At 36.2% G+C, this 21,121-nt stretch overlaps 1 protein-coding gene across 6 annotated transcripts in view; it reads right to left on the bottom strand.

Annotated features, from left to right (window-relative positions):
- Positions 1 to 21,121, bottom strand: part of LRBA (LPS responsive beige-like anchor protein) — a 629,646-nt gene that overhangs the window by 141,767 nt on the left and 466,758 nt on the right. For all 6 annotated transcript variants that reach the window (XM_066386366.1, XM_066386375.1, XM_066386349.1 and 3 more), the window contains exon 47: positions 10,917 to 11,069. In XM_066386366.1, coding sequence (XP_066242463.1) covers positions 10,917 to 11,069 — 153 coding nt within the window. The remainder of the gene's footprint in view (positions 1 to 10,916; positions 11,070 to 21,121) is intronic.

The following is a 21,121-nucleotide window of genomic DNA, read 5'->3' on the forward strand; positions in this document are numbered from 1 at the left end:
TGCTAGTGAATATGACATTTTTTACTTTGGCCTGTGTATTTTGGGGAAAGACACCTGTAAACTGGGTCACAGGATAAACAGGTAGGTGCTGTTGCTAGAGAACGGCAACTCCCCTTCAGTGAAGTATGTCATTTTGCATTCCCACCAGCAACCCAGGAGAACGCCCGTTCTCCCATAGCCTCATCAACAGAGTATGCTGGAACTGGAATATATTGGAATTGGGCCAATTCTGAAAGACACAGATGGAATTTCAGAACAATTTATATTTCTTTTATTATGAGAGAGGTTGAGTATTTTTTCATGTGTTGAAGGGACACTGACATTTCTTTTTCTGTGAATTGTTGCTGTTTTTTTATTAGATTGTTGGATTTATTTCTCTATAATTTTTAAGAGTTCTTTATAAATGAGGTTCACCAGCCATTTGCCTAAGTGTTAAATCTCAAATATTTTTATTCAGTTTGTCATTTGTCTTTTGACTTTGCTTCTGATGCGTTTTATCATGTGAAAGTTATTATTTGTGGTTAGGCAATCAAAAGGATCCTTTCTTTTTGTTAATACCTTCGGATTTTGAGACACAGTTGGAAAAGTTTACCCCGCTCTCAGGTTCTATGGAAACTCACTGATGTTTCCTTCTAGCACTTGCTTCCCTTCTGCACATTTAAGTATCTGAGCCTTGGTTTCTGGTACGAGGAACAGGCACAAGGTTATCCTTCTTCACGTGGCTAGTCCATACCATTTATTATAAAGTCCATCTACAATGAGCATAAACAATGTGTGGCAGGCACTGTGGTGAGTGAGAATGGCGGGAGGAATGATATAACCTAGGAGCTAGAAGCTAAAAGCACCACTGCTGTAGGCTCCTGCGTCAGGAAGAGGAAGAAATCTGGATTCCCACCACACACCTCCAGCTGCACCCCTGCAGCTGAAGTCTACACGAAGGGGAATCACTACTCCACTGTTCTTTTCAGGATCAGGTATATGGGATATTCATGGGGAGGAAATTTCTATTACTATTACAAAATTTAAAAACGTGTTTGTTAGTATATTAATGTTTTAATGAAACATTATGTAAAATTGGTAGGAAGTCACAGAAAGTTACTACAGAATAAACATAGATTTGTATACTTCTTCCAGCATAACTGTAATATACTTTAGAAACAGTAACATGTCACTTTATTTTGCTTTTATATAGGACAGGAAGAGTCACTAAACAAATGTAGTTTATATTTTATTTATCCACAGTTCGGATTTCAGGTGTTTAGAGAATCCAGAACCTAGCAAAACCTCAAAGCACCTGCAGGCCATGCAGAACACAAGCACAAATCTTAGGAACTTTAATGGTGGAAGTCACTGTCATCTCTTGGGCTTTTACCTTGACTTGTATTCATAAAATAACAAAATAGAGCAAAAGATGAAAACCCTGAAAGAGAAAAGTGACAGCTGACACAGGAAGAATTCTTGAATGCTGACAGAAAAAAACTACTAAAAGAAAGAAAAAAAAAGACAGGACTATGAGTCATTTTCAGCTGCAGAACAAAAATTCTGTGTATCACAATAACTCTTCAGGAAAAGATGGAAAATACCTGAATATTTAGCTGTGAGTGTAACAAAAAAGGCTATTTATATTTAGTTCTGAATTCTCTGCTTAAGAGTAAGAGAAATGTGTAATTCACTTTATAAAAAGATTTTTTTTTCCAAGAGAAACGGTGAAAAGCATTGTTGTTTGAAAGTATAAAGTTTAATTTTATGGAACTTTTTCCATACAGGAATTATCCCATTTCTAGGTGACAATGAGTATATGAAGCACTGTTCTATTCATTTTGGAATGTTTCTACTGAGGTAAGAGTGGAAAATGAAGTTAGTGGGTCTCTGTTCTCCTTTCTTAACTTCTTCAGAAGACATGACATTGTACAAAAAAATAGTTGTGATACAACAGATAAGGATATAATATACACTGCTCACAAAAATTAGGAGATCAGGGAACGTGCAGATACTTCAATACTTTCAACCTTTTGTATAGTGCATTTTCACTAATGAAATAAAAGTTGGTATTGCATCTCATTTGCATAATTGAACAACTTTCTTTGACTTGTCATTTGTTTTTCTGATGTTCTTGTTTAATAAAAATAAATCAGGCCCTGGCTGGTTGGCTCAGAGATAGAGTGTCAGCCTGGCATGCGGAAGTCCCGGGTTCAATTCCTGACTAGGGCACACAGGAGAAGCGCCCATCCGCTTCTCCATCCTTCCCCCTTTCCTTTCTTTCTATCTCTCTCTTCCTCTCCCGCAGTCAAGGCTCCACTGGAGCAAAGTTGGCCTGGGTGCTGAGGATGGCTCCATGGCCTCTGCCTCAGGCACTAGCATGGCTCCGGTTGCAACGGAACCAACACCCCAGATGGGCAGAGCATCACCCCCTAGTGGGCTTGCTGGGTGGATCCTGGTTGGGCACATGTAGGAGTCTGTCTCTGCCTCCCCACTTCTCACTTCAGAAAAATACAAAAAAAAAAAAAATAAATAAATCAAATGCTTCTTTTTTTTATTGCTTCATACTAATTTTGAAATAGCCCCTAATTTTTGTGGGCAGTATATATGACTATAGCACAAAGCAAGAAGGAATGAAACTGGGTTTGAACAAAGCCACTATATTTTACTGGAATTAAACTAGTATTAATCTGAAGTAGAATGAAATATTTGAGATAAACTGAGATAATTAAGATAACATATTGTCCCTTAGAGCACGAACTAAAGAAATAACTTAAAATTTTTTAATGAAATAGAATGATAGGCTAGGAATTATCTAGTTAACATAAAAAGTGTAAAGAAGGACCACAGAAACAGAGAGATCTAAGACTAAAGAACATGATTAGCAAAATGGCAGACATGAATCCAACCATAGCAATAAGAGCACTAAATGGCAGAGACTATCAGACCGGATAAATAACATGATGCTATCTACAAAAGAATCACTTTTGAATCAAAGACAAAATAGGCTGGAAGTAAAATGCAAACAGTAACCAAGTCCAGATGGCTTCAGTGGTGAACCCCACCAAATATTTGAAGAGAAAATAATACCACTCTTTCAGAGAACAGAGGAAGTGGAACACTTTGCTCCATCTCTTTCTATGAGACCAATATTATCCTGATAATAAAATCAGACAAAGACATTGCAAGAAAACAACATATCAATATTCCTTGTGAACAGATGCAAAAATTCTCAAAAGCAATAATTCCTCAACAAAATACTAACAACCAAAAAATACAATATCTATCAAAAGTATTAATACTATCCAAGTGTGATATATTCAAGAAATACAGATTGGTTCCACTTTCTTTTTTTTTCTATATTGATATCTGTTGTTATGGGTTAAATTGTGTCCCTCCAAATTTAATGTTGAAATTTTAACTTCCAAGTAATGTGTTATATTACCTGATTTGGAAGTATGGTAATTAATTATTTATGTAAAATGAGATCATGCTGGAGTAGGGTGGGTCCTAAATCCAGTATGACAGGTGTCCTTATAAAAAGGGGAAATTTGAACACAGACCGGACATAGAGGGAGACTGATGTAAGGAGACACAGGAGAAGACAGCTAACAACAAGCCTGCAGGAGGCCTCTCCTCACCGTCCTCAGAACAAACCTGCTTAACTCTGAACTCAGACTTACGGCCTCCAGAATGGTGAGACAGTACATTGCTATTGTCTGAGCCACCCAGTTTGTGGCACTTCGTTAACTCAGCCCTCAGACACTAAAACAATAACTCTTCATCTCAGCCCCCTAAATTGAAAAGTCCTTCCTTTCGCCACCGATCCGCAATATCAACTCTACAGCAGATGATGTCTCTTTATATGGCTTGGTCAGTTTTGGAGATCTCTGTTCACTTCAGTTAGTCTATTTCTCCTAATTTCCCCTAATTACTAGAGCTGTCTACTAATTCTGGATATACAGGGAAGCAAGTTCCTCTGACATCTGTTCTTGTTCTCAGAGAGGGTCTTGGCTATAACTGACTCTTAGCTCCTGAACAACTATTTTTCATATTCCAACAAATCAAAACAAACCTGTTGAAACTTGGATTGCTTTTTATTTTGAATTTATAAATAATTTTTTAAAAATTTATTGATTTGAGCTTGACCAGGTGGGCACAATGGATAAAGCATTGGACTGGGATGTGGAGGACCCAGGTTTGAAGCCCCAAGGTCGTCAGCTTGAGTGTGGACTCATCTGGTTTGAGGAAGGCTCACCAGCTTGAGCCCAAGGTTGCTGGCTTGAGCAAGGGGTTACTCGCTCTGCTATAACTCCCCCTCCCCCATCAAGGCACATATGAGAAAGCAATCAATGAACAACTAAGGTGCCACAATGAAGAATTGATGCTTCGTATCTCTCTCCCTTCCTGTCTGTCTGTCCCTCTCTCTGTCTCTCTCTGTGTCACATACACACAAAAATATTATTGATTTGAGAGAGGGGGGAGAGACAGTTAGAGAATGAGAAACATAGATTTAATGTTTTACTTATTTATGCATTCACTGATTGCTTCATATGTGTGCCCTGACCAGGAACTGAACCCTCAACTGTAGTGTATTAGGACAATGCTCTAATCAACTGAGCTACTCAGCCAGGGCCTGAATTTGTAAATACATTTATAGAGAATTAACCTATCAAAATGGGACACATTATTTTTTTTTTCACTTATTTAGGTGTACTTTTTGAACTTAAAATTTCACAGTAATTACATATCAGGGTTAAAAAGCAAACCAAACAACAGTAATTTTAGAATTTTTTCAAACTTCATACAAATGCACCCCTGTTCTCCAGGTATTTAGAGCCAACCACTGCAAAGAGTGGGGAGGAAAAAGGAGGGATGTGTCCCCAGCTGAGAATAATTAGAACAGACTGAAGCTACCATGGCTATATACATTCTTGGCCACATCATTATGAATGTGGCAAATGAAAAGGCAACTGGAAAACGAGCAGTATGAAAAAAAGCATGTTATCTTCCAGTATTTCTATTTAAAAAAAAACAAAAAACCACACACATATATATACATAAATGATGCCTGGTTAGCTTTCTTAGGAAAGAGGCTTTTAAATGCCATTTACTCAGAATGGAAACAAAACAGAAACAAGGATATGAATCAAGGTAAAAAAAAAGTACAACGCCTTTCAATTCTCAATCAATCCTCTCAACCTTACAGTGTTTCTAAACACTGTAATTTGGAACATAACATGCCATTATCTAATTGCTCTATCATTGCAAACTCAACATCTCAAGCTGTAGGTTTTGCTATAGACCAGGGGTCCCCAAACCTTTTACACAGGGGCCCAGTTCACTGTCCCTCAGACCGTTGGAGGGCCGGATTATAAAAAAAACTATGAACAAATCCCTATGCACACTGCACATATCTTATTTTAAAGTATAAAAAACAAAACAGGAATAAATACAATATTTAAAATAAAGAACAAGTAAATTTAAATCAACAAACTGACCAATATTTCAATGGGAACTATGCTCCTCTCACTGACCACCAATGAAAGAGGTGCCCCTTCTGGAAGTGTGGCAGGGGCCGGATAAATGGCCTCAGGGGGCCGCATGCGGCCCACAGGCTGTAGTTTGGGGACCCCTGCTATAGACACATACAGTACTTTTTGATCAACATGAGATGTTTAGTGTCAACTATGCTGTCATCACCTGAGAACAGTAAATTTTACTTTCCAATGAAAATGGTAGAAAAAATTGACCTAGTTCATTCAGATTTAAGATCTATGAAAGTTTAGGTAGGTTGAATAGATTTATATTTAGCAATGAGATAGGAAAAAAATAGAATGGTGGAGAAATGAAATCTGAAAATTCTGTTTTTCTCTCAGACAATAATATAAAAACATCATTGCTTTTAATTTGTCCATGTCATCCAGAAAGGAGATATATCATACTCATTTTTCTTTACCTTCTCAAGCAAGCGACTATCATGTCACCATTATGAAATAGTAGAGAAAACAAAAGCTATAGAAGACACACAAAAGCAGCTGTGATTCCAACTGGTAAACAGAGGACAGTTCATCAATAGAAGCCTTCCTTTATTAAACAATGCAGCCTCTCAGCCCAGAGAGCTTTCCACATCAACAGCCCGAGCTATCAAAGAGGAAGCAACCTCCAAAAGAGCAGTGATAAGGTCCGTCTTATTCCCTGAGTCTTACTGGGCTGGTATGTAGACGCTCAGTAAATACCTGTTAAATGAATGAATTACTTTTATTAAAATTAAAATAAACTATATATCTTTCAGTTACAATAAAATGTTCCACTTCACCCACTTCTATAAACAGACCTATCATTACTGCTCAGAGTATGGTTTTCTTTGTCTCTTATTCCACTTATAACTTGAGGGTTATAAGAAGCAACATAATATAGGTCTATAACATCAACATTATATCATAAGAGATATATGATGAGAGGTCTAAACTCATACATTTTTATATTACTTGAAAGTATGAAAGCCTGTTTCTCATTTCTATTTCTGAAGCAGAATAAAACAATTTTGGGGGGCCCAGGTAATATTAAATAACACAGACCAATCTTCAGGATGTAGTTAAGACTGTTTTAGGTTTTATCCTAATTCCAACTGTTCAGAACAAAGAAAATACAAGTTATTTACCTGCAAGACCTAGGAGGGTTTTCCTTTTAAAATATATAGGATATTATCTTCTGTACATAAATCCAATCATTTAGCTAATTTCTCAATCTTACATTTAGATCTTCATCACTTACAGAAAGCTCTGAGGATTAACATGATGAGGTAAGATAGTAGTTACGATCTTCTAACACAAACAGAAAGTGTGGCATTACCATTCCACTATCAAAACCATGTTGCTAAAAATATCTTGTCCCCATGAATTAACATTTGGGCAACCAAATACTTAAAAAGATGAGCTGAGTATCTTAAAATGAGTATGTCAGTTAATTAATTCTGTGATCCCCTGCTACCAATGGAGTACTGTACAATCTGTTATTATTCACTGTCCTATAGATCATCTGTTCTTGGTGCTAGTTTGTTCCAGAAAGAGAGACAGCTGCAACACTATATCTCTGTTCAACCTAAGGACCATCTGACTTTAATTGTAACACACAGCTTGATGTGGCTCTGGCTATGAGAAGCCAAAGTATCGTCTGTAATAATCTGGAAAAGCAGAAACCTGCCAACAGAGGGCTGAAAACAGGGACTTGTGCTGTCTGGCTGCCTGACGGGCTGCAGGAAATATGATTAATGAGTAAGGTATAATGATATCAGGAACCCGATTAGCACCACAAAAAGGTCACAGATCAAAGTAGTATGCATTTCATGAGCTACAATCATTGCATAAAGTCTGTGAACTTGAAGAGGTAAACCAAAAAGAGGAGGGGGATAAAACCCTTATGTGATAACATGCTAACAGATACATAAAACACCATGCTAATAATTCAGTCACTTATAGAAAGTTAGCTAGAAATTATGAAATGAATCACCATGGATTGCACTGTATAAGCTTTGTTCATCATAGGTGTGTAATAAATATTTTTGAATGAATGAAATAAATTCTTTCATAAAAACACATGTAAGTAAAATCAAGTCTCTTTCCTAATTATGAATTAAAATGATCAGAAATGTAAATACTCAATTCTAAAATATGATTGCATTTAATTTGCAGTGATCTTTTAATATACTTCTGCTAAGAATGTGTATTTACTCAGAGCCTAACCTATGAAGACACATACAAAGAGGAATCACAGGAAGAAGTGTTTACTAATTTAATAAGTTATAACAAATATGCAGTTAGTAAAGTACTATTTTTATATAATTTCATAGTCATACATAAGTTTAAAACAGGGGCAGCCAAAGCCAAAATCTGACAGAAAACAATTTGATAAGTTGCCTCCTCCTCTTATCTATCTATCTATCTATCTATCTATCTATTTTGGTGCCCATGGGAAATCTATCTCCAATAGATCTGACCCTTCTGAGTGTAAAGGTGGAAAGCACTATTAGAATGGCTTACCTCAATGCACACAATTTAAGTTTCTTAATTATCAAAATATTGTTGAAAAGCTTTAAATATAATTAATTCAATGGCTCTGTCTCATAAACTACTTTTAAAACAAAGTAAACATACTAACAAACTTCTTTGTACTTTTAATACGAAATATGGTAATGATTACTACAGAACTATTACCCTGGAGACTTAAAAATTTAAATCATATTTGAGAAAGAACATTTCAACAAGAAAATAATATGAATATGACTTTAATTATTTTATTAAAAATTTGTTCAAGATCAAAGATTATTTATACTTTTTAAATATTATATAAATATTATTTTATACCTAACTAATAGTAAAAACATTTTTTAATGGCATTTCAAAAGGAACCATTAAAAAATGAAAAGACAAGCCACAAGCTAGAAGAAAAATATTTGGAAAAGATATGTTGAATAAAGGACTTTTATGGCACATAAAGATCTCTTAAAAGTAAATAATAAAAAGACAAATGGCTCAATTAAAAAATAGGCATTAGATGTGAACAGATAGTTCACCACAGTCAAAAGGTGGTGAACATTCATTAATCATTAGGGAACAGAAAATTAAAATCACAATGTGATACCTATTGGAATGGCTAAAAGAAGTAAGACTGACAATACCACGTCTTGGCAAGGATCTGGAAAACTGGAACTTCACACATTGTTGTTGGTAATACAGAAAGGTAAACAATTCTTATTATATGACCCAGCAATTAACTCCTCATAATCTACGTAAGAGAAATGGAAACAGAGAGCCACCTTAAAACATATACCAATATTCAGTAACAGTCTAAAATTGGATAAGACCCAAAAGTCCATAAACTGGTGAACAGATAAACAAAACTGTTGTATCTTTACAGTAGAATACTATCCAGCAATACAATGACAGAAACTACTGATATACACAGCAACATGGATGAACATCAGAAACATCATGCGAAGTGAAAAAAGCCAGGTAACAAAAAGACCACATATCGCATGATTTCCTTTAAACACAATTTCTAGGAAAAGCAAAATTAGAGAGACAGAATCAGTGGTCGCCCGGGTGTGAGAATGGGAGCAGAGACAGGCAGCAAATATGCCTAAGGGAACTTTTTGGAGTGCTATAAGTGTTCTAAAGCTGATTGTGGTATTGACTACACAACTGTATAAATTTTCAAAAACAATGACTTTGGGCACTTTTTGAAAAGTGAATTCCATGATATATAAATTTTATCTCAAAAAATGTGTGTCAAAAGGGCAATCACACACAAAAAAATTGCAAAATGACTATACCTTATATCAAGTTCTATGTGCTTCAGGAAATAAAATCCCACAATCACGGACACTTCACATTTAAAATCTGACATCTTGCCTGATCGGGCAGTGGATAGAGCATTGGACTGAGATGCAGAGGACCCAAGTTACAAACTCCAAGGTCACCGGCTTGAGCACAGGCTCAATTGCTTTGAGCAAAGCTCACCAGCTTGAGCCCATGGTCGCTGGCTTGAGCAAGGGGTCACTCAGTCTGCTATAGCCCCCTAGTCAAGGCAAATACGAGAAAACAATCAATGAACAACTAAGGTGCCACAATGAAGAATTGATGCTTCTCATCTCTCTCCCTTCTTGTCTGTCTGTCCCTATCTGTCCCTCTCTCTGACTCTCTCTGTCTCTTGTCACAAAAAAGTAAATAAATACAATTTTAAAAATCTGACATCTCCTTCAATATTATCCAGTGCTAAGCTTTGTCTTTTGCTATCATTTTAGTAACTTAATGAGACTTCAAAAGTGCTAGGGGTAGAAGTAAAATGCAATGTACACCTTAAGACTATGATAGCAAAAAACTTAAGGAAAATTAAAAAGAAAGACTGATAGAATATTATAAGGTACTATTTTCTGAGTGCCTAATATAAACCAGAGAATATTTTAGATATTTTACACACATAATTACAATTTTATACTGATAATTTCCAACAAATGAGGAAACCAAAGCTCAGAATGATCAAATTCCTCAGGGTCTCATAATCAGCCAAGTGATTTACTGAGGATTAAGAAAACTGGTCTAACATGAAAGCTGCTGTTCTTTCCACCCCCTCCTCACTTCCAGTATATGGAACATGTGAAATTTCAACAACAATGAGATTGCAATTAGGATCGGGAAAACAGGAGTAAAATATAATTGTTGGTATAAAGAAATGTCACCTAGAATGCAATGATTTTTTGTAAATATAAATTACCAAACAATGCGATTTACATTTCATCTTTAATATGGAACATAAAATATTACTTCTAAATACTAAGTTTAACACTCTGTTTCTAAACTTTTATAAAAATGAAAGGCAAAAAGTCCTATTACTTTTTCACAAAACAGCTAACTCATAACTCAGAAGACATTGAAGAGTCCACTAGAGAGGATTCTGAAGAATTGTTTGTAAGCACAATGATTACTGTGTGTTTAAGTTTTTTAAGTTTTCATATTCTAAACATTACGTAAAGAGTTTCTTCAAAAGACGGAAGAAGCTATAATCTGAGTATCTTGTTTCTATCACCAAAATGTGCAATGGCCTTCTAACCCGGAACACAGAATTACATTCTTTTGCTGGTACAAGAAATCCATGTTAGGAAAAGCAGTTTAACTTACAACTTTCACTTATAATTTTTAAATATCACATTCAAATGAAAGTGACCTAAATTCTGTATACAAGGCTTTAGAAAAATCATACCTTTCAAGTCAATATTTTATCAAGTTTATATGAAGATTCATAAACTATTATGTCTCTCTTAGCCTTAACCACAGTTTTGTCTAGAAGAGCCAGGGTTAATAATTATACCAACACATGAATGATATTTTGAGAAAAGAAAGGCTCATGACAGACAGAGTAGATGATTGCTATCTTACCAATCTGTTTATACGAACAAATTCTTCAGAAGTTTTGGCCCAAGGAGGAAGTTCAACATCAGACACTACTGTTCCATCATCCATCATTCCAAGATTATAATTATTGAAGTTGACAAACATCTCAGGGAGATAATAAAATTCAGGTATCAACTCCTATATAAAAATAAAAGACAATGTCATATTATAAATTGTAGAATACTGAGTAGTCAGTCATAAAAGGCTCTGATTATTTCCTGTTGTGCAGAAGAGAAACAAAATAAATACAAATTTTTTTTCTCTTTTCATATCACAGCCCTTCTATAAAGTCCCTATTAGAGTAAAGAGATCCCATCCAACCATAGTTAAATAACATCTTATTTACTAGTTCTACTTCCTTCAGGATAATTCTCATAAACCTCAAAATTCTTAAATACCAACACTTGAGTAATGAATACTTGAAGTCTGACAAGCTAGAACATAGATTAACATGCTAAATCAATTACTTAAACTAGGTATTTTTTAAGGTATATGGAATTTGTAAAAATAAAAAAAATCCAAATCTTTATAAGCATTAAAACACCACTGCCGGCCCTGGCCGGTTGGCTCAGCGGTAGAGCGTCGGCCTGGCGTGCGGGGGACCCGGGTTTGATTCCTGGCCAGGGCACATAGGAGAAGCGCCCATTTGCTTCTCCACCCCCACCCCCTCCTTCCTCTCTGTCTCTCTCTTCCCCTCCCGCAGCCAAGGCTCCATTGGAGCAAAGATGGCCCAGGCGCTGGGGATGGCTCCTTGGCCTCTGCCCCAGGCGCTAGAGTGGCTCTGGTCACGGCAGAGCGACACCCCGGAGGGGCAGAGCATCGCCCCTGGTGGGCGTGCCGGGTAGATCCCGGTCGGGCACATGCGGGAGTCAGTCTGACTGTCTCTCCCCGTTTCCAGCTTCAGAAAAATACAAAAAAAAATAATAATAAATAAAAATAAATAAAACACCACTGCCTTGATCCCTTCATCAACCATATTTAGTTATGGCTTAACAGTACATTTTCTCATATTACAAAATATTCAGGTTTTGTTTTAAGGTACTAATATCGGTAAAAATAAAAAATCAGAATTTATAATTAGTCTTGAAAATGACTTGCATAAGAAATTGAGTAAATTAAATATGCACTTAATAGGATATTTAATAAGCAGAAAAATGCAGCCAGTTAAGCTTTTATGTACAATAAGCCAATGTTTAACTATTTCAGAGCTCCTATAACTTAGACTTGAAATCCAGTCTTGACATGGGTCAGTGACTCAGTGGTCTTTCAGATACCCCCTCAGGGCCAGCTATGGCAGGCCAGGCTTTCCAAACAGTTGAGTAAAATAGGGAGGTCATCAGATTTTGGACAAGGTCAGTATGAACTCTCCAGAGCAAAGAAAAAAGATCCAGCCGGAATTAAGCTATTATCACCTCCATCACCCATGTGAAATGTTGCTTGACTGTGAATCGTACATCCTTTGTTTACAATCACAGTAATTAACTAAGCATGGTAGAAATGAGCTTGTCCTCCAAATGCCTGACAACCACCTGGCCATTGGACTTGAAAAAACATTCAAAATAGCAATTCTTTAAAAGTAAGAACCCTGTTAAAAGTTCTACCATAAATGAAATGAAAAAATAACCATCCCCAAATTTTAAGATTCTCATCTCCAAAAGTGATGCATGTAAGTCTAATTGACAAAAGAGGGAAAAACATGTGTGTGTTATTTTATGAAACAAAAGGCTACAGCCAATTTTTCTGAGCATAAGATGAGTCAGGTACTAAAACAAATTCTTAATAAAACTTATCACATTTAAAATTTACAATAACTATACAGGTAAGGTATCATCTCCACTTTAATTTTTTTTTTATTTATTCATTTTTTAGGGGGGGGGAGAGAGAGAAAGAGAAAGAGAGAGAGAGAGAGAGAGAGAGAGAGAGAGAGAGAGAGAAGGGGGAGGAACAGGAAGCATCAACTCCCATATGTGCCTTGACCAGGCAAGCCAGGGTTTTGAACCGTCAACCTCAGTGTTTCCACGTTGATGGTTTATCCACTGCGCCACCACAGGTCAGGTTTTGGTTTTTTTTTTTGTTTTTTTTTTTAAAGACTTTATTTATTTATTCATTTTAGAGAGGAGAGAGAGAGAGAGACAGAGAGACAGACAGAGAAAGAGAAGGGAGGAGCAGGAAACTTCAACTCCCATATGTGCCATGACCAGGCAAGCCCAGGGTTTTGAACCAGCGACCTCAGCGTTCCAGGTCGATGCTTTATCCACTGCGCCACCACAGGCCAGGCCTCATCTCCACTTTAAAAATGAATTAAGCCTCAAAGAAGTTAAGTCATTTGTCCAAGTTTACACAGCTGATTTATGATCAATTTAGAACTTACACCAAGACTGGTCTAACTCTAAAATTTGTGTCCTTAATCATTAAATAAGCATGGATTCTACTTATACAGTATCCATAATACTCATCATTTTAAATAAGTTTTTAACATATATTCTGTTATTTTTAAAAAGTAAACATAAACTTTTCATTCTTTCATGATAAACAGTAGTTCTCCTGAAAAAATATAGTATACATATGAAAAATGTATATATAGATATAAATATACATTATATATATAGCATTTATTATTTAATAAAATTAATTACATCAGAAAGAATTTTTAAAATATGCTGTAATTATTATTTACTCAAATATGAAGATAAGTCACTTTATAACCATTAATTTTTTGTGTGTGTGTGACAGAGATAGAGAGAGGGACAGACAGGGACAAACAGACCGGAGAGAGAGAGAGATGAAAAGCATCAATTCTTTGTTGCGGCACCTTTGTTGTTCATTGGTTGCTTTCTCATATGTACCTTGATGCAGTGGGGGGCCTCTAGCCAATGGAGTGACCTCTTGCTCAAGCCAGTGACCTTGGGTTCAAGCTGGTGAGCCCTGCTCAAACCAGATGAGCCCATGCTTAAACTAGCGACTTTGTGGTTTCTAACTGGGTCCTCTGTGTCCCAATCCGACACTCTAACCACTGCACCACTGCCTGGTCAGGCATAACTATTAATAATTTGCTGAAAGTGGGCATTCAATATATTCCAACTTTAAGAAATTTACCAAAATGTCTTATTTTTATTCCCTATTACTTGTACTGCTTCTAAAATAAGAAAGAAGACTATGTCAACGTTGTGTATTCAAAATCAAAAGCAGAATTTTGGTTTAATGAAGTACTTATTCTTTCCATTTCAGTAATGCCCACCAGCCCCAGCCCCGGCTCTCACAACTAGAGGGCGCTGCGCTGCTTTGCCGCTCTACTCACGACACTTCTGGGCAGTAACTCTCCTCAGATTCAAACAATTAGAACAGTGAAATTTTAAATGCGAGATAGAGTCATTTCTTTCTTTTAAATTATTTTTTAAGTTAAACTTATATATTATAATTGTATATAATAGAACTGTACACCTAAACCTATATAATTTTATTAAACATGTCACTCCAACAGATCAGTAGTTTCTACTATAAATCAAAGATATATATTGTATCTTAAAAATATACAAAAAAAAAATACTCATTTGTGAAACCACGAGTAGAAAACAAAAATGCAATGAGACATTTCATACCATTTTTCAAAAAAAAAGAGTATGTGATCTTCATGTAGCAACAAACTTCTTATCATTTAATGTTTTTCTCTGTCTTCTACATCTGACATTTTATTCAGATTGCTAAACAAACTGTCAAAAATATACTGGCTCTAGAAATGCTCTTCACTGGTTCTTCTGTAAGTTTGAAATTTTAGTGATCAGAAATATGTTTTGTTCTTGGTCTATTTTTTATTTAAACATATAAAAAATTAAATTATTTTAGTATTTTAGTATTGACTGCTTACCCTAAATATAAATTTACTTAACTACAAATTAAATGGAACAAAAAATACAAATAGGCCCTGGCCGGTTGGCTCAGTGGTAGAGCGTCGGCCTGGCGTGCGGAAGTCCCAGGTTTGATTCCCGGCCAGGGCACACAGGAGAAGCGCCCATCTGCTTCTCCACCCCTCCCCCTCTCCTTTCTCTCTGTCTCTCTCTTCCCCTTCCACAGCCGAGGCTCCACTGGAGCAAAAGATGGCCGGGGCCTGGGCGCTGGGGATGGTTCCTTGGCTTCTGCCCCAGGTGCTAGAGTGGCTCTGGTAGGAACAGAGTGACGCCCCAGATGGGCAGAGCATCGCCCCCTGGTGGGCGTGCCGGGTGAATCCCAGTCGGGTGCATGCGGGAGTCTGTCTGACTGCCTCCCTGTTTCCAGCTTCAGAAAAATACAAAAAAAAATACAAAAAAAAACAAAAACAAATAAAACAAATGAGAAAATTTTCACAAAAGATATGAAGAAAGTACTTTTAAGTCTTACTGAACCATGTTAAACTTTCAGTTATATAACTTGTAACATGGTAGGAGAGAGGTAATAAATTGTCAGTTTCCATATTATCATAAGATTTTATTTGAAATTTCCTACTAAAGATATCCTTTAAATTTAGTACAATAAACATAAAAATATTTCAAAATTAAAAATTTTAACTTTATTAATTAAAAAAATTAAGTACTTTCAGCCTTTTGTCTAGTGCATTTTCACCAATGAAATAAAAGTTGGTTTTATATCTCATTTGCATAATCAGACAACTCTCTTTGACTTGTTTGCATTTCTGATGTTCCTGTTTAATAAAAAAATCAAATGCTTCTTTAAAAAAATTAAAAATAAAAAGTTAAACTTATTAAAAAAATTAAGCCTAATATTTCACTTGAAATTTCTTGAGATATGGTTTTTTTCTGCCCTCTTTATTTTTACCTCCCATCCCCCAATGCCCCCATTTCAGCAGAGTAGTCAGGCATTCCCAGAACTTCTGCACGGCGCAGAGAAGACAGTTCCTTTTCTCTTTTGTGAAAGTCTAAGCAAACAGAGATTATGCAAGGTGGCTAGGAGAAGCAGTGTCAAAAGGTGATGTTTTCAAAGAGAAGCCAAAGAAGAGCAAGAAGGTTTCCCTAAAATTAGAGAGGCAAGTTTTTCTAAATCTGTAATCAACTTTCTTTCAGCCTGAGGGTTAGGAGAGGGATGAAGAAGTCAGGCTAAAACCGAGGAGCTGGTGAACTATGACCAGGGTCACTACTTGCTCGTATAGTGCCACTGTACAAATTAGAAAAAGCAACCCTTCTGGGCTAATGCAGCTGGAAGGGAACACAGTTTGGTGAGCAGAGTACAGGCTATGTTTCTGTTCCTACTCTTTCCTTCCTCCAAGCATCCTTGCATAGAAAACAATCTGCCGAACTGTATGCAGTGACTTGATGCTGGTATTCTTAGGGGAGCTAGTCCCATGGTGTCGAGATTTTTGGCATCAGCATGAGGCTTCGTGAGAATGGGAATTTTACATAGCTTGTTCACCACCACACCTTCAAAGCTTATACACGAATAAGCTTAGATACATATAAGGCATTCAGTAAAAATCTGTTGTTGACTGAATGACTGAAAATGATATTTATTTATTTATTTATTTATTTTTTTTTTTTCTTTCATTTTTCTGAAGCTGGAAACAGGGAGAGACAGTCAGACAGACTCCCGCATGCGCCCGACCGGGATCCACCCGGCACGCCCACCAGGGGCGACGCTCTGCCCACCAGGGGGCGATGCTCTGCCCATCCTGGGCGTCGCCATGTTGCAACCAGAGCCACTCTAGCGCCTGAGGCAGAGGCCACAGAGCCATCCCCAGCGCCCGGGCCATCTTTGCTCCAATGGAGCCTTGGCTGCGGGAGGGGAAGAGAGAGACAGAGAGGAAAGTGCGGCGGAGGGGTGGAGAAGCAAATGGGCGCTTCTCCTGTGTGCCCTGGCCGGGAATCGAACCCGGGTCCTCCGCACGCTAGGCCGACGCTCTACCGCTGAGCCAACCGGCCAGGGCCTGAAAATGATATTCAAACTAAAAAGAGTGGGGGAAAACTAGAACAGCTCTGACAAGGGGAGTATTTTTAAAAGAGGTACAGAGATTAAAACACACATCTCAGTTTTACCAAGGATGTATGAAGAACTATTTAATTGGTTTAGAGAGGACTATATAGACAAGGTGGGCAATGAAGTTGGAGGCATAGGTAGGGTCAAAGTATGGAAAGCCTTGAATGCCAGGCTACCAAGTTTAGCTTATTTTCCACAAGGAAAAAAAAAGTTTCCATATGGGAATTTTCAAAATGAACATGAATTTAAAATAGGATGAATATTTCCAAGAAATTAACACTGAAGGGAAAGATTATGAAGAATCAACATGTCACATAAAAGGACATCATCAAATAACCGCAAATTAAGTAAAGGAGTGAGCAGGTATACTTAATACATATTATAGCCTCAAAAGAAAATTTGCATGATTTCAGCTGATGTGAGTTGAATATCCTCAATATAAAATAAACATACTGAACTCAACTGAGATACACCAACATGTGACAAAAGAAGTATACATACAGCCTAAATTTCACTGTAGATGAAAATGGCATTTAAGTTATACAGTGGAATTCCACCTTAATCCTGAAAACATCTTTCTAAGAAACATGACTTGATATTACCCAATATTACAGTTTAAAATTATCTCCTTTGACAGATGAAATTTAGTAACTGAGTCAAAGATTAAGTCTTTCTAATAATTCTAATGTACATTTACAAAGTAAAGTATGTTTTATATTCATCAGAACAGAACATTCAGCCCTGGATAAAAAACACATGTTCAACAATTCTTTAAAACATCAGTAGAAAATGTTAAGTAAACAACACTGACAGAAGACAGAGATATTTACAATTCACATTTTCCCCTGACTTGCTGACAATGATTTTAATCTCTATCACTTAATTAGGCAGATGGGTCTTAGAAGCAGGTAACATGGTCAAAATGTATTGTATCATCTCCTAAAATAAAACTTTGAAAGGTTCAACCAGAGGTTATACCACAGTTCAGGATAAGCCCATTGCTTTGATCACAAATCCCAAGGCTTTCATGGTATAATGACAAGGATTGGTTGTGACCACACATATGCTTTAGTTTTCTTTATTAAGGTATGATCCCTACTGATATGAATGGCATCTGCAGTGAGGCTGTATGATTCTCCTGCTAATAGTCCCCAATTTTGTCCACTGAATTAAAACCATTACTTCAATGATACTTGGGCACCCATGACAAATACTAGTCTATTAACCCAAAGAAACAAAATAACTGAAATTAAAAATAAAAATAAATATGCTACATCATAGCTAAAAATAAAATTTTATTCTTACTAAAATGTGAAATCCTGATAACTCAAATATCAGAATGAGAGCAAGACAACTATGGGACATTGATGGTAATAAAAATGTGAAAGCAACATTTTAACTTTTCACCACTGGAAAAAAATCTATTTTTAGGTTTTCTTGATGAATAAAAATGTGAAGGAACAATATACTAAGGAAAAAATAATGTACATGCTCTGATACATTTTAACTTTCAAGTATTTATTTTGTTATCCCATAAATGAAAAAAAAAATTAGAGCTGAATTATATCTATAAGTCATTTTAAATAGATTGCATATCTATAAGTTTTCAAATTGATGTTTAAATTTAGTTTCTCATTATTTAGTAGTAGATAAAATATCCTTTTTTCATTAGGTAAAAAAAAAATAACAGCAATTTTTTAAACTGGTGAAGGAAATATAATCTATAACCCTTCTAGACAGATCCCATAAATATCATGTGGTTTTAGATATTAGAAAAACTGTCATTTCAAATGCATTAAAATAAAGAAAAATCATAGATTACAAACCAATAGATAATAGATAATCTATCTGAATCTAATACACTGAAGACAATAATTGGGTTTGAGTCTTGTCTACTCAAATTACTGGTCACATGCCCTTAGATTAATTCAATTTTTCTGAGCCTTACTCCCCTCAATTGCCATTTTTAAAACACAGGGTTACTGTGAAGCTCATATGAGATAATACAGAATTCTATATGCACATAAGATCTTATTACTATTATTATTACTATTATTATTCTCATCAATGTAACCCCTGAGAAAAATCCCAAATTACAGGCTCAACTTGGCTGATTCTTAAAGCCAACAAGACATTCACTGAATTATGCTCATTCATAAAAGCATTTAACATAATTCTACAGGCATTTAATAAAATTTACTTGTAGAAATTAATGTGGCCACAAAAATATTTGAGACTTCATAATTCCTACTAAATAACTATCATATGTAAAACAAATTTATTATTTTTTTTATTAGCAATGACAGTATGGCTTAACATGTCTCACTTTATGATGAATACCCTCAATATTTTATAGTTCTCTCCTGCTTTCAACACACTTTCCACTTCCATATTTGGGCTGAACGTTTTCACGGAGCTTTTTGCTGTTGCAGGCCCCTATCTTCATGGAAACTAACTTGGGAAGAGATAATAAGCATCAATAATGCAAACAACAGGTACACTATAGCTGCCAGAAGAGAAGACATAAATTAAATGCCCACCTCAAATCCCTTCTAAAAAAGTTATAAAATACATATATATTGTTATGTTTATGAATGAGAATAATTAAAACCAATGTCTATGAACACATTAATGAGCAATCTAAATTTTTAATTGAACTAAAATATCTTTAGATTACCAGTCAAAAACCAAATCACAGCTAAATGTGTGTACATTTTTATAATTCAGGATGACAGGAACATTTTTTAAGTACCTTAAAAGATTTTTTCCTGCCTAGTATGCAAGTAGCATAAGAAGAAAAATACTCTGTGTTTCAAGTAATTTTTTATCAAAGAACAAAAACAAAATAAATCATTGTGGACACAAAAGTACAAAGTTCAATGCTAAAAAAAAAAATAGTACAGCAGGTCCTCGGATAACTGTGTTGTTGTTGTTGGTCAAGACTTTAAGTCTTGTTTGTATCAGTTAGCCTATGGTAAAATGGGTTTTGTTGTTTGTTGTTTTGCTTAAAGTCGTCATTAAGTGAAGTCTTACTAACATGGATAAATCATATTGATATATGAAGAAGAAAGGGTTAAAGAGATATGGTTAAATTAATTAATTCCTAATTTATTCATGTTATATATATAAAACTGCTATGCACAGATAATTAATCCAATTAGTGTTTTATATTGCTAAGAGAGCTGAGACAGCTTGAGCACACTCTTACACAGTTGTGCAAAATCAAGAGAGAGAACAAAGATATAAAAACTTAAAATAAAAATAAACAATACAAAGAACAAGAGGAGGGGAGAAGGAGAGAAGATGATGAGAAAAATAAAAGGAGTACCTGAACCAGAAATGTGCAAGGGATATATGGAAAAGAATTAGAGTTTTAGTTTCCTTTAACATTCAAAAACACTGATTTACAAGTATGTCTGAAAAACAGGAAGAATAAATGACAAAAACATTTATACTAAGAAAATAAAACTACCAAATTATCAAAGTGTAAAATGTAAAAATTTCTTTCTTAAATGAATGCATCAAGAAATATAATTCTAGCAATATGTTTAACTGTAGTTGAACATTTACTTATAAATGGCTGTAATGCTGATACTATCAGCATCCATGGAATGTATTATGGTAGGCAGTGTGCTCATAGGGGAAAAGGAAGCTAACTTATCTTCAAATTACAGACCCCTGGGATTTCAGAGGTAGAAGAGGGCAAGTCAAAGGTCTCATGTTTTACAAATCTCTGAAGACACAAATAAAACTATTCCATGATCATCTCCATTTTGTATTCTTTAACAAATCTGTGGGCACTTAAAATGGTTGAGGGTTAATTTTTAAAGCTAAAACTAGCCCTGGCCGGTTGGCTCAGCGGTAGAGCGTCGGCCTAGCGTGCGGAGGACCCGGGTTCGATTCCCGGCCAGGGCACATAGGAGAAGCGCCCATTTGCTTCTCCACCCCTCCGCCGCGCTTTCCTCTCTGTCTCTCTCTTCCCCTCCCGCAGCCAGGGCTCCATTGGAGCAAAGATGGCCCGGGCGCTGGGGATGGCTCTGTGGCCTCTGCCTCAGGCGCTAGAGTGGCTCTGGTCGCAATATGGCGATGCCCAGGATGGGTAGAGCATCGCCCCCTGGTGGGCAGAGCGTCGCCCCATGGTGGGCGTGCCGGGTGGATCCCGGTCGGGCGCATGCGGGAGTCTGTCTGACTGTCTCTCCCTGTTTCCAGCTTCAGAAAAATGAAAAAAA

The sequence above is a fragment of the Saccopteryx leptura genome, chromosome 1 (genome assembly GCF_036850995.1).
Source record: "Saccopteryx leptura isolate mSacLep1 chromosome 1, mSacLep1_pri_phased_curated, whole genome shotgun sequence".
NCBI classification, from domain to species: domain Eukaryota; kingdom Metazoa; phylum Chordata; class Mammalia; order Chiroptera; family Emballonuridae; genus Saccopteryx; species Saccopteryx leptura.